The sequence below is a fragment of the Macrotis lagotis genome, chromosome X, assembly GCF_037893015.1.
Source record: "Macrotis lagotis isolate mMagLag1 chromosome X, bilby.v1.9.chrom.fasta, whole genome shotgun sequence".
Taxonomy (NCBI): domain Eukaryota; kingdom Metazoa; phylum Chordata; class Mammalia; order Peramelemorphia; family Peramelidae; genus Macrotis; species Macrotis lagotis.
Window position 1 is genome coordinate 677,680,528 of NC_133666.1, and position 13,975 is coordinate 677,694,502.

General features: G+C 36.6%; 1 protein-coding gene across 5 annotated transcripts in view; it reads right to left on the minus strand.

Annotated features, from left to right (window-relative positions):
- The window catches only part of MED13L (mediator complex subunit 13L), a 344,978-nt gene that overhangs the window by 278,793 nt on the left and 52,210 nt on the right, over window positions 1-13,975 (minus strand). For 4 of the 5 annotated variants that reach the window (XM_074205885.1, XM_074205884.1, XM_074205883.1 and 1 more), the window contains exon 2: window positions 1,334-1,571. In XM_074205885.1, coding sequence (XP_074061986.1) covers window positions 1,334-1,571 — 238 coding nt within the window. Of the gene's footprint in view, window positions 1-1,333; window positions 1,572-13,975 lie in introns of those variants that run through there. The other variant, XM_074205887.1, reaches the window with a different exon arrangement.

A 13,975-nucleotide genomic window follows, 5' to 3' on the forward strand; every position in this document is an offset into this window, starting at 1 on the left:
ACACTTAATAATTAACTAGCTGTGTGACCTTGAGCAATTCACTTAGCCATATTGCCTTGCCAAAAGAAAAAAGATAAAAGAAAAAAACCAAAGTGATCACCTCCCCCATTCAGTAACATCCAGTGCTCCCTATTTCCTCTAGGATCAAATATCAGTTCCTCTATCTGATTTTTAAAGAACTTTGTGAACTGATCCCTTCCTGCTAATATTCCCCCCATTAAGGACACCCTGCTATCTCCTGGCTGCCCCTCTGCCTGGAACTCTGTCTCCATCTCTATTCCAGACTTCCCTACTTTCACCTTGTCTATAAATCTTCCCCTCATTGTTTATATGAGCAAGAGTTAACTTATCTTTCGTTGTACCCCCACTATTTTCACAGGGCATAGTATACACTTAACAAATGTTCATTGATTGTGATTAAAGAAATAAAAAATACACATGACTTAAATAAAAACTAAACATTTTCTATTAAACTAGTAGTAAATTGGAGGTTAAAAGGAAAAGCAATTTAGGCTAATTGGAACTGTGTGTTAATTTTGTCATATCAAATTATAAAAAGACTTATTTATTTTTATCTCTGTGACAACAGCCAACAGTGAAGCTATGCAAAAATAAAAAGGAGAAAGCATGATATTCAAAAGACTACTTTAATAATTTATTTTCATTTTTATTAACAGAATTTCAAAATAATACATTCAAAGACCCTGTGGAATGAATTACTCAGGACTTTTATTATTACTGCCCTATATTAAACTGTAATTTAATGGCTATGAGAGGCCAATTCCAATTTTGTCTGAATCTTTTTTTTTAAACAAACTTTTTTTCATCCAATCTGAACCCTGGAAATGACTTCCTATATCATTTCAGAAAGGAACCTTTGTAAAGCTAAAAGAATGAGAATTACATTGGATATGAAGTGTTAAGTGACTAATTCATGGTCAAAACTAGTATCAAAGTCCAGCCATTATTCTGGTCTAGTCATTTATGACTAGCAAATAAGTGAACTATAAATACACAAATAAATAGACATGAATAAATGAGGGAATTAGCACTCAACTAGCACTATAGCACTCAACCTCTCAATAAGAGTTAAGAACCAAGTAAAATGTTCAAATTTTCTGAACCTTAACTGTCATTGGACAAGGTGAAGTAAATTAGCTTCATTTAATCTGATCACTCATTCATAAACCACTAAACTTGAAATCTAAAATTTGCTTTATGGAACAGCTAACATTCAAAGATGGCCAAAACAAGATTGGTATCCATGGCCAGCACGGCACAAAGTAAATGACACAAATGGTACCAAATGATCATAAAAAAGAAAAACACTTACTGTGTAACTCATGATGTATCACATCAACTAAGTTTGGTTCATCTCCCCACCAGAATATCCATAATTCTTTGCAATCTGGTTTGACATCCCGGCGCCATACACACAGTAGATTGGCTTGCAGGCAGCGAATGAAACTTAACAGGATTGGATCATCCTGGGCAGGAGCTGAAATGATGGGACCACAGTCCCCGTGCCCTCCAAAATTGTACCTACGCCATTTGATTCCTGTGAGCTCAGCCTAAAAAAGGAAAGAGAAATAAATTAATTTCCAACTGCCTTTTTAAAAAATGTATCACAGTAACACTTCAATTACTCAATAGGCTTAAATCACATTCAGACACACACAGACACAAAGGATTAAAATGGTCATCAGCATCACACCACAAGGGGAGAATATTTACAAACACACACACACACACACACACACAAACACACGATGTATGTGTTTAGAAGGATAAATAGTTTCAATTTAAGAAAAGAAGAGAAATGTTTTCTACAAATATATTTCAAAATGTCTTTTAAGTCAGAGTAAATCAATTTGAAGTGATTTCCAAGTAAACCTATTTGTCTAAATAATCATACTTTTGGTTCACTATATGTGATTATTATATCCTAAAAACTCCCTAAGTGAGTAAAAATATGATTAACTCACCAAAAGAAGAAATCTAGTAGCCAGGTTGGCAACAGCACTTAAGAATATAAACATCTTTGCAAAATGCTAAGGATAGCAAAAGCATTTTAAGTAAAACTGATGTTTTGTCTTTTGTTCTCAAAGGTCCTGTGAATTGGATTTGATGGGGGTGGGGTGGATGACCACTTTCTCCTCTGTAGTCATCTGGGTCTGGTGGCCAGATAAGAATCAGGATGATGGGAGATGGCTCTGGATACAAGGTAATAAGGGTGAAATGACTTGCCTGAGGTCACATAGCTGCATATTGGATAGAGTATCAGCCCTGGAGTCAAGAGGACCTGAGTTCAAATCCATCCTCAGACTAGCTGTGTGTAAGCCAAGGCTAACTGACTAAACTACTGGACTCTTCCAGGCAGGACCCTATCCATTGTTCCACCTAGTAGTCTGAGTTGCTGTTCTGCCCTTAGAGAATTTCATCAATCATTCTGTACTCCAGTCATCTGACACAGGGTAATGTAGAGGTTGGGAGCATGCTTTCCTGAGTGGTGTGATGCCAATCATGAAAGTACCATGGGCCTTCTCCCCAAAGGCTAAAATGTAGCTCCCTTAAATGGACCTTGGTCCTTTGCCTCTGTTTTAGTTGTTTGTGTTAAGGGATTGTTGTAGACACTGATCCTATGGGTTTCAAAAGGTCAAGAGAGTGAAACTTCTACTTGTAAATTAATATTACTATTATTATCATCATTACAATCATTGGGGTACAGGTCATTTCAGTTGCACCAACTCTTCAGGATTCCATTTGGGTTTTCATGGCAAAGATTTAGAAAGATTTACCATTTCCTTCTCTAGTGCCACCTAGTTACCCTAAAGGTATAGTATAGAATTCAAATTCAAATTCCAATATTCAAAAGAATTCAAATTCCAAATATAGGACTAAGCTAAAGCAATTTACTCTTTTATTTAAAGTCAAACTTGTGTTGCCTCTTTAATCTTGAAGTTTGAAATACTACAAAGAAATTAAAATGAAATTGTGTAATGATTTAGCTTACACAGCTATATTTAAGAGGTTTTGGGGTGGCTAGGTAGAGCAGTGGATAGAGCACTGGCCCTGGAGTCAGGAGGACCTGAGTTCAATTCTAGCCTCAGACACTCAGACAAATCTACCTAAGTCATTAGATGAACCTGGTCCTTAAATGAAACAGTAAACAGAAATATGGAAAAATTAGCCACATTGATTGTTTAACAATGACAGGTCAAGCAATGTGTCAAGTCGTGGGGATCAATCAAAACAAAACAAGTAGCTCAGATTAGGGTGGGAGAGGGGGGCCAGAGTTAAGTAGGAACAAAATAAATACAAAGTGCTTTGTAGCAGGGGAGGAGGGGAGAGCACCAACAACTGGGGAAGGAGTGGACTATAAAGGGTCTCTTAATGACTTCTGAGCTGGATTTAGAGGAAAGGGAGAGAGTCTTTCTATGCCATTTGTAGATTTACAAAGAGGGAAATACTTGAAATAAATGAGTAATGTAGACAAAAACTAAACAGTCAACCAACAATAAACAGTCAGGCCAACAAGCACTTAGGAAGTGTCTCCTACCAACCAAGCAAGCAGGCAAGAAAGCAAGCAAAGACTAGACACAGCTCTGGGAACACAAAAGGCTCTTCAGGAGCTTACAAATCTGATGGAGGAGATACCAGGAAGACACATGCATACAGAGCCAGTCATATATTCCCTCGATGGATAAATAACTAACAGAGAGGCAGTACGAGAGGAGTTGGGAAAGATTTCCTGTTGAAGGTGGTATTTTAGTGGGAACTTACTAAAAAGTAAGTTGATTGGCAAACAGAGGGCAAAGAGCATTTCAGACATGAAGGACATTCAGAGAGAACACCTGGAAGTGACAACTAGGTGGTCCAGTGATACCCTCGTTGGTAACAAGCAAGTCAGGAGGAAGGGAGAGCTTTGGAGGAGGAGAAGGAGTTCAAAGTGGGATACAATCAGTTTAAGATATCTATGATATATGTGATGTCCAAGTGGTTATTGAAAAGATGAGACTGGAGTTCAGGAGAGATCAGGTCTGGATATCATATATTTGAGTCTATTCAAGCTGATAAGATCACTCACCAAACTGAATAGTATAGAGAGAGAAGAGAAGAGGATCCAAGACACAGTCCTTGAAGAACACTCACAGAGAATGACAATGACTTAGACCAGGGGTAAGGAATCTTTCTGCCAAGGGTCATTTGGATATTTATAACATTATTTGTGGACCCTACAAAATTATCAGTTTAAAAATTAGCCACCTATATTTGTTCAAACATTTAATTAATTCACCCTTAAAAAGTTTCTAAATTTATTGACTTGAGTTCCACCTGCGGTTGCAATGGCAGTGCCAGACTAAATGATTTTCCCCACAATGATGCAACAAAAGAGATGAGAGACGTATGTAATGGTTAGATAGGTAGGAAAGAGAAGAAAAGAGAAAAAAGAATAATTACCGTATCAAAGATAATAAATAGGTCAAGAAGGGAAATCAACTTGATGATTGAAAAGCTATAGGTAACTGTAGAGAGAACACAATGCCCAGGCATTTCCTGGAATGGAAGCAAAAAACAAATTTCTGATGGATAAGAGGAATTTGTTGTCTTCTTGTCTCAGAATTTCTGAGAATTTTAGCTTAATCATACTGGCTTTCTCCCACTTTGAACTGCTCAGAACAATGAGTAAATATGAGTAAACAAGATAACTTCTGTTTATCCCCAGATTGGGAATAAACAGAAGTTATCTTCAACAATACAAATTTAATTCAGATTTATTTATATCAGTGTTTTAATGGCCTGTCTTTTGCAAAGAAGATGCGACTGACTTGCAATAATGAAGTCAAAAAGCTTTTTCCATTAGTGGCAATTAATCTGCATTGACCCATGGATGCTCTCTCACCCAGTATCCTTGTGACCAACAGTCTGTACAGTACAGTAGCCATAAAAGAGAGAAAATTTAACTAATTGTTGTTAGTGTTATTAATAAATAGCATTTATAGTAGCACTTCAAAGTTTGGAAAGTACTTTAGAAACACTACCTTATTTTACACTCACACCAATACAGGTAGGTACTGTTATTATCATATCCATTCAACAGAGTCAGAGCTAGGAGGTGTCTGAGGACTTCCTGACTCCAGGCCTCTACTGAGGCACAAGTCACCTCTAGGTCTATATAAGATATGAAACTCCTGATTTGCCTGTATTTTGCTGTGGTCTGGGTGACCTCTAAGTTTCTAACCACCTGACCCATAGACAATTGTTTCTCTGATCCATAGACAATTATTTATTTGTCTAAGTCTCAATTTCTCCATCTTTCCCACAAACTGGCTGAAAAAAATCTTTTGGGTCTCAACCATATGAAATGGTTCTGATTCTATGAGCTTAATTTTAGTGCTCAGGATCTGAGCCTAACTTTCCAGTATCCAAGTTCCTGCAGAACAGAATATGCTGCCTTGCTTTATTCTCTTCTGCACAAAACTCCACCAAGGCCAGGCAATTCTCTTGGTACACCTGCTAGCTACAGGACAACATATATTCACATTCCCTGGCAACACTCACTGTTTTGGCCACATTCTCTTGAGGACCCCTGAAAGAAATTGTCTGGTTCTTCAGTAATGGAAAATATCAGTCTCCTTCCCCCATGTAACTTTTACCAGAAGCTCAAACAGTCCTCAAACTAAATGCCAAGTTGAAGTTCTGACTGCGGAGTCCTACCCCCACCAGAGTCACCTAGTAAGCCTGTGAGAGGTCCTGGGACCATTGGCTCACAAGGTGGGGCTCTGATCTCCAGGTAGCTGCCATCACAGCATTATTTCAAAGCTGGAGAAGGCTGGCCACTGCTAAGCAAATGAAAGGCCAAACTCCAAAAGTAGCATTCAGATTTCAGTCTTACCTGCCGCCTAATTTAATTGGTATATGTTACCTCTATACAAGTCAAATCCTAGCAATTAAACTGTAATCTCTTTCAGAGAAGAACTGATCTCTATAATCCCAGATATCAACATAGAGTAGGTACTCAATAAGCATGTGTTGTTTGCTAGGGTTGCCATCTACAAGCAAATGAATCAGAAATCAGAAAAAAAATTAAATATTGCTACAAAGCATACACCTGGTGTTTAGTGCAGCCTCAAATAAAGATGATTAACAACACAAGAGATACATATTTCATATTAGAAAGTAGACAATATTTCAAAATGATTTATTTGTTAACTTTCCAGTTATATCAGCGAGTGGATAATGATTTGGATAATGATTAACAATATTAACTTGGAAGAAAAAAGATTGTGAAATCACTGGAAGGTGAATGATGAGGAGGGGGAAGGGAGGAGAGAAGAAAAGGTTAAGAGAGAATATCATTTAACCTCTCTGGGCCCCAGGTTTCTTACTTGAGATAGTCGATTTTATATTTTCCTTTCAAGGAAAAATCATATCCTATTAAAACTATTTCTAGGGGTGGCTAGATGGTACAGTGGAGCACGGGCCCTGGAGTCAGGAGGACCTGAGTTCAAATCCAGCCTCAGACACTTAATGATTACCTAGCTGTGTGGCCTTGGACAAGCCACTTAACCCCATTGCCTTACAAAAAATAAAAATAAAAAAATTTTTTAAAAAACCCACACATTTGTCTGATCTCTACAAATTATTACGTACCACTTAAAGCAATTATTGTTTCTATTATGCATTCTGGCTCATTTAAGTAGTTTATGAAAAGCTGCATTTATATTGACAAAAAAAAACTATTTCTACTACCAATATTTAATTTTTTTTTCCTTCTGCCAAATGAATAGGAATGGTGAGGAATATTTAGAAAGAATGTGCCAGGTAAAAAAAAATAATTAAAAACCTGTATACTACCCAGAAACTTTTATTTCATAAATACTTTCATAATATTCCTGAAAAGAATCAAAGGCACTGAAAAACATTGTAGAAAACAAAATTACATTTTAATTTAATGGATAAGAAAAGATTCATTATTGATATGGCATCATGGTGAATAAGTGATCTAACTATATAGTCAGATCATTAACTTGTATATAATTGAGGGGAAAAAATCAAATATTTGATAATGAAAAATGAATAACTGACAAGAAAAATGAGAGGCACCAATTTTAATTATTTACATATTAGTTTAATCCCTGTAGATCAGTCACTATAATGCAAAAAGCCAGAAAAAGTCAGAAAAGTAACATAGTCAAGAAAAACTTGGGATATTTAACAAGTGGAGCAGTCAAAGACAACATCGATTTAGAATAAACTAATTTGCAAAATTTTCCCCAAAAAAGAATTGTAGGATCATAGGACCTAGAGCTGGAAAGCACCTTGGTGGTCGCCTAGTCATTTGACAAATTTCCAGAATAACATGGCTTCTTCAAGATCATAAAAAAGTGATTATAAAAATCTATGAGAGGGGCTGGCTAGGTGGCACAGTGGATAGAACACAGGTCCTGGAGTAAGGAGTACCTGAGTTCAAATCCAGCTTCAGACACTTAATAACTGCCTAGATGTGTGGCCTTGGGCAAGTCACTTAACCCCATTGCCTTAAATTTAAAAAAAATACTCTATGAGGGGATAAGTGGAGTAAAACCAGCTTTTAAAAAGAAAATCAACAAAAAAAAGCAAAATGAACTTGTGGGCATTTAAGAATAGAAATAGGAAGACAACGGAAGAAATATGAAAAAGATCTGAAAAATATTTTGACACATTTTCAACCTTCAAGAACAATATAAGTACCACACTTGACCTCTTAATATTGCAGTCCCAGGTGGCCTTGCAGATAAACGAGAAATGGCACTTAATAGAAAAGCTTGGAAAAGCAGCCAAATTGGACCACGAATACATAAAATGAAATCTATGCTGGAAGCTGCACAATTATGAGAGCATAAAAGAGTGAATTCAGGAGATAAGTGCAGAAGGAATAGATACCAAAGGCATGGTGATAATCTCATGCCTTATTACTGAAAAAAAGGCAGCTGAGAACATAGTATGCCTCTCCCCCTTCCTATACAAAATCTTCATGAGATTCATCAAGATGTGCATTGAGGGCATGCTCAATGGAGCCAGGGATCAGGCTTTTGCAAGTGATGCCTTACCAGGCATCACTGGGCTTATTTGTCAAATATATCATGTTTTTTAAAAATTGATTTGGAATATGAAAAATTTCTCTAAATAATTAATTTTTAGAGAAATGGAAATTAAAGCTTCTCTGAGGTAACCACCTCACAACTCTCAGATTGGCCAATATGACCAGAAAGGATAATGATCATTGTTGGAAAGGTTGTGGGAAATCTAGGACACTGTTACACTGTTGGTGGAGCTGTGAACTCATCTAACCCTTCTGGAGAGCTATTTGGAACTATGCTCAAAGGGCAATAGGAATGTGCATATACTTTGACCCAGCAATATCACTACTGGGTCTATACCCTGAAGAGATGATGAAAGAGGGTAAAAACATCACTTGTACAAGAATATTCATGGAGCCCTGTTTATGGTGGCAAAGAATTGGAAATCAAGTAAATGTCCTTCAATTGGGAAATGGCTTGGCAAACTGTTGGTATATTGTTCTATTAGAAACCAAGAGGGATGGGAAGGGATTTCAGGGAAGCCTGGAGGGATTTGCATGAACTGATGCTGAGTGAGATGAGCAGAACCAGAAAAATACTGTACACCCTAACAGCGATATGGGAGTGATGTTCAACCTTGAAGGACTTGCTCATTCCATCAGGGCAACAATCGGGAGCAATTTTGGGCTGTCTGCAAAGGAGAGTGCCATCTGTATCCAAATAAGGAGCTGTGGAGTTTGAACAAAGTTCAAGGACTATTCCCTTTAATTTAGGGGAAAAAAACAGATTATCTTATTGTCTAATCTTGTTACCTCTTAGACTTCTTGTCTCTTCTTTAAGGATATGATTTCTCTCTCATCACACTTAATTTGGATCAATGTACAACATGGAAACAAAGTAAAGACTGACAGATTGCTTTCCGTGGGGGTGGGGAGAGTAAGATGGGGGGGTTGTAAAACTCAAATTATATCTTCATTTTTTTTTTTAGGTTTTTGCAAGGAAAATGGAGTTAAGTGGCTTGCCCAAGGCCACACAGCTAGGTAATTATTAAGTGTCTGAGGCCAGATTTGAACTCATACTCGTGACTCCAGGGCTGGTACTCTATCCTCTGCACCACCTACTAGAGGAGAGTAAATTAGATAACTGAAAAATTGCCAAATTCCATCCTTGACCACAATTTCTCCCAGAAATAAAGGTCTATGTTTTAATATCAACATTCTACTAGTGTTCTTACATAGCCAAGAAATACAGCAGAACAATTTTCAAAGAATTGAAAATTAATCACATAAACAGCAATAAAGAGTTATGTGTGTAGGCATATAGGATTTAAGCAACTTCCAATGAGGAAATTTTAAAAAAATTGAAAAAAATTATTGGGAAATGTTTGATAAGAAGAGAAAATGAAGTACTCATTAGCAAGGGTTAGAAATAGCAGGTAAAGAGCACTGGTATTCTCATGTTCTCACTCCGCCCCCAAAATAAACCATAGGCCCAGTATAGAACCATTACAGCTGATGAAAAAATATTCCCCCCCCTTTCCCTAAAACAAAGATAAAGTCCATATAAATTAACATCAGAGAATGTTAATCTTGAAAGTTTATTTAGTTTCTCTCCCCACACTAAATTTGTGCCTGGGCCCATAATGAGATCCCCTCCTGCTTTATACAGTGTGGAAGGTATCCCTCACCATCTCAGTCTGCCTCTGCAGCATTATTTCAGCCTAGCTATGTGGGGTAAGGAGCAAGGAGAGGATGTATCCCAAAGGCTATGGAGAGAATTGATAGGAGTGTCTAGGTGATGCAGTGGGTAGAGCACTAGCCCTGGAGTCAGGAGTACCTAAATTCAAATCCAGCCTCAGATACTTAAAAATTACCTAGCTGTGTGTGTGTGTGTGGGGGGGGGGGGGGGGGGGGGGCACCTTGGGCAAGCCCATTTGCCTTGTAAAAAAAAAACCCTTAAAAAAGAAACCTCATTCCCATTCCCAAATCACTGCAAAAAGCAGCAAATGCTGATTCAATCTAGCCAGCAAAGGAAAAGATGAAATCCAAAATAGGAACTAAGGCAGAGTGAGAGCTGCAGCAGGCCTGAAAGAAAATAAGACTAAAGACTGGCCAGGATAAATACTCATCACTCCAAACTACTTAGATTAGGGTCCAAAATGGTTCACATCAAATTACTTCAGATGTTTGAAAGGAGACTGGGGCAGCTCTATAACTTAGCCCAGAGTTGCCCAACAGTAAAGACAAAGTTAAAAGTGAGTGGTTGAGATATGTAGAAAAGGACTGAAGGCAAAAAAAATTATTTTTATGAGAAAAAAACCCAGAGAAAAAGGTCAATAAAAGCATAAATCCAGAGGTGGGATTGTCCTTAATTCTCGAAGAAGACCACAACATCAGGGAGGTGATGTCATGACAAGCACATGAATTGGATTTGAGTGAGGGGGTGCACACTAAGTCACCAGTCTCACTCTCTACTCCAGAGCCAACTGGGGCTAATAGCCAGATATGAATCAGGATGACCTGAGATGAGCCTGACTGGGAGATCAGGTGAGGGAACTTGCCCAAGGTCACACAGCTAGTAAGTATTAAGTATTTGAGGCTGGATTCAAATTCTTATCCTCCGGATTCCAAGGCCAAGCCATGTAGTATTAAACATAAATGAGACTATGAACATTACAGGAAAAAAAGAAAAAGAATCAATTCTTAATTAAATACGGGATCCTTAGGAATCTCAAGAAAAAAAAATGTATGGAACAATAACAACCGGAAATGACAGATTTCTTGGAGAAATTAAAATCATAAAAGAAATAAGTAATATCATTTTACATATCACAAAAAATGTGATACAACTCTGGCAGATTTTTAAAAAATAAGTCAGTCACTAAACTTGAAAATAGGAGGCATGCAGACATCTTATAAATAACAGATCTCTCAGAAAATGTGATAAATCAAAAACTCTGATCACCATTATATGGAAATTAATTTTTTTTAAAAATCCTTACAAAATAGCTTATAACAATTTGTCCAAGAAATCATCCACTATTGTCAAGTTGGATTTATACCAGGGATATTATGATGGCTCATCATAAGAAAACAGTAAAGAAAATCAAATTTAAAATAAAAAAATTCCAAAATTCACTTTATAGCTTACAGATAAAGCCTGTGACAAATTGTAGCACTTATAATTTAGAAAGAAAACCCTATGAAGTATAAAATGATTAAAGGTATCTATCTAAAACCAAACGTTAGTGTTATATATGATAGAGAAAAACTAAAAAGCTTCTCAATACATATAAATAAAAGCAAGGATGCTCCCTTTACCTGGTATTTTATATAGTTATAGAAATGCTAAAGGTAGCCACACGATAAGTGAAAAAGTAAAGACAGAAAGACAGGCAAAAAGATAAAATTTCCCCTATTTACCAAAAATATGACAATTAACTTTGAAAAAAATCTTAGGGAATCAGTAAAGAAACTAATGTAGATAATAGTTTCAATATGTAAGCCATAAAATAAATATTTCTCTATGGTAATAATAAGCTCAAGGGCAAAGACTAGCCTTCTTCAAAGTAACTATGAAAGTTATAAGAGATCTGGGAGTTTACATTGACTATTGATATAAAATGAATGAATGAAGAAGCATTGGTGAAGCATAGTACTGAATAGCAGGGATATAATTACCAAATAAACTCTGAAGAATAACAAAATTATTTAAATAAAAAGCTAAATAGCTCAGAGATGTACAGCACTCCTCACTGAGCTGTGCCAATATAATAAAAATGAGAATACTTAGATTGCCCAGAAGAATCAGAAATAGAGGAACTCAAACATCATTGTCCAAGTTAAGATGTCCACCTTGGATATTAACTGTTGGGACGAGAATATAATCTAGAAGATAGGTTGACACCAATATCTGAAAAAAAGCTACCTAACATATAGACAGCCCTTCAGAACTGCACAATTCTTTGTGATTCTTACTCTCTTTCACTAGTGATATCAAAGCCAAATAAAAACAACTATACATAAAAATCCCAGTAGGTTAATGTTGACTTAAAAAAAAAACCACATCTTAACATTATTTTTGTTTTGCAAAATGTTTCCCAATAACATTTTATCTGTATTAGACTTGTAACACAGGTTACACTTTTGGCAACTCTCTCTCTTAAACCAAAAACAAATTCAAAGTGAATGTGAACTGAATATTAAAAATTTGGATTTTAAGTTGTTACCTTTCATAACTCTGCCTAGACCAGAGCATAAATTCTTAACAAAACCAAAGGTTACAAGTGATTCAAAAAAGATAAAGCAAGGTAATTTCAATTACATAAATTGAAAAGCGTTTAAGGAACAAAATTGAAAAAACTAAGATAAAAAATGGTTGAGGAGCAAAACATCTTTGTATCAAATATCTGAGAAGTGCTTAACAGCAAAACATATAAACAACTAAAGGAACATATAAAACCCATGGGTCATTGTCCAACAAACATAAGATTAAAAAATAAAAGTATACAGTTCTCAAAAGAAAAATTTTAACAACCTTACTAGAAACTCTTCCAAGTTACTAGTAATAAAGAAATGCAAAAGAACTCAGGGGTTGGTTTTACCTCACACCCAGCAAATTGGCAAAAATGACAAAAGATAGGCATACTATTGCATTATTGATGAATCCATGAAATGATCCAACCAATCTGCAAACAATATGGTATTATGCAAAGAGAGTGACCAAAATGCTTATGCTTAGACACAGATTTTGCTGCCAGAAATATCCCCCTAGGAGGTCAATGACAAAAGAAAAGACCCATATACACCAAAATATTTATAGTAGTAATTTCTGTACTAGCAAAGAATTGAAACCAAAGCAGATACTTATCGTTTGGGAATGACTAAGCAAAGTACTATTTTATATTAAAATGGAATTTGGTGTTATTAGAATGGAGTAGAGAGAACTGATGCATAGTAAATAGAACACAGGAAAAAATACAAAAATGTAAAGAAAAAGAAGAATGTAGGGCCCACCTTCTCTGGAGATCCTGCATGGTGATCATAACAATTCTGCTCCTTTATTATCTGAATTCTTCCCCACCACACTAGGGTTGTTTAACTATCATAGCATAACCTAAGCCCAGCCTCCTTCCCAAAAAACCCCATGATCAAGCAATAATATCCCCCAAACTCCTGCCTTAGTGGAATTCATTTGATCATCAGGTTTTGGACATGCCTAATCCCTTTGACTTAAGGATTGGGGAGAGTGAGGAATAGCCAGACCCCATTTTGTTTCCTTTAAGTTTGTCCCTACAGCCTGAGCTGTTTTCCCTTGCATATCTTCACTTCTTTCCAGTAATTTGATTTACAGCTTCTTTAATAGTAATATCTTAGAGGAAAAGGGAGATAATACTTCCTCTCTCTGATCTAGCATTCTAAGTATGTATTCTGTTTGAGGTACCACAGTTTGAGGATTTTGAAAAGTTTGAGACCATCCAGAAAGGAGCAAGCAGGATAAGGAAGAACCTTAAAAGTCAATGCCAGGTGATGAATAGCTGAAGGAATTAGGCATGATTAGCCTGAAGGGAGAGGGGGTTCTGGTGGTTACCTTCAAATATTTGAAGGACTGTCATGTAGAAGAGACTTCTGCTCAACCCCAGGCAGTAGAAACCAGGGCAATGAGTTGCATAGAGGAAATTTTAGGCTTATTATGAGGGAAAATGGTGATTGGAGGTGGTCAAAAATTCCCTGGCCTACCTTTTCATGTAAAGGAATTCTCAATGGAAGTCATCAAGCAATGTGTGATCACTTCATAAATGTTAGCTAGCCACACTGGAGATTCTTTTCACATATGTGTTGGCCTAGACAGTCACTTGTCCCAGCTTCTCAGCTCTCCTGTCCACCCTTCACAGCTGCCAAATGACCTTCCTA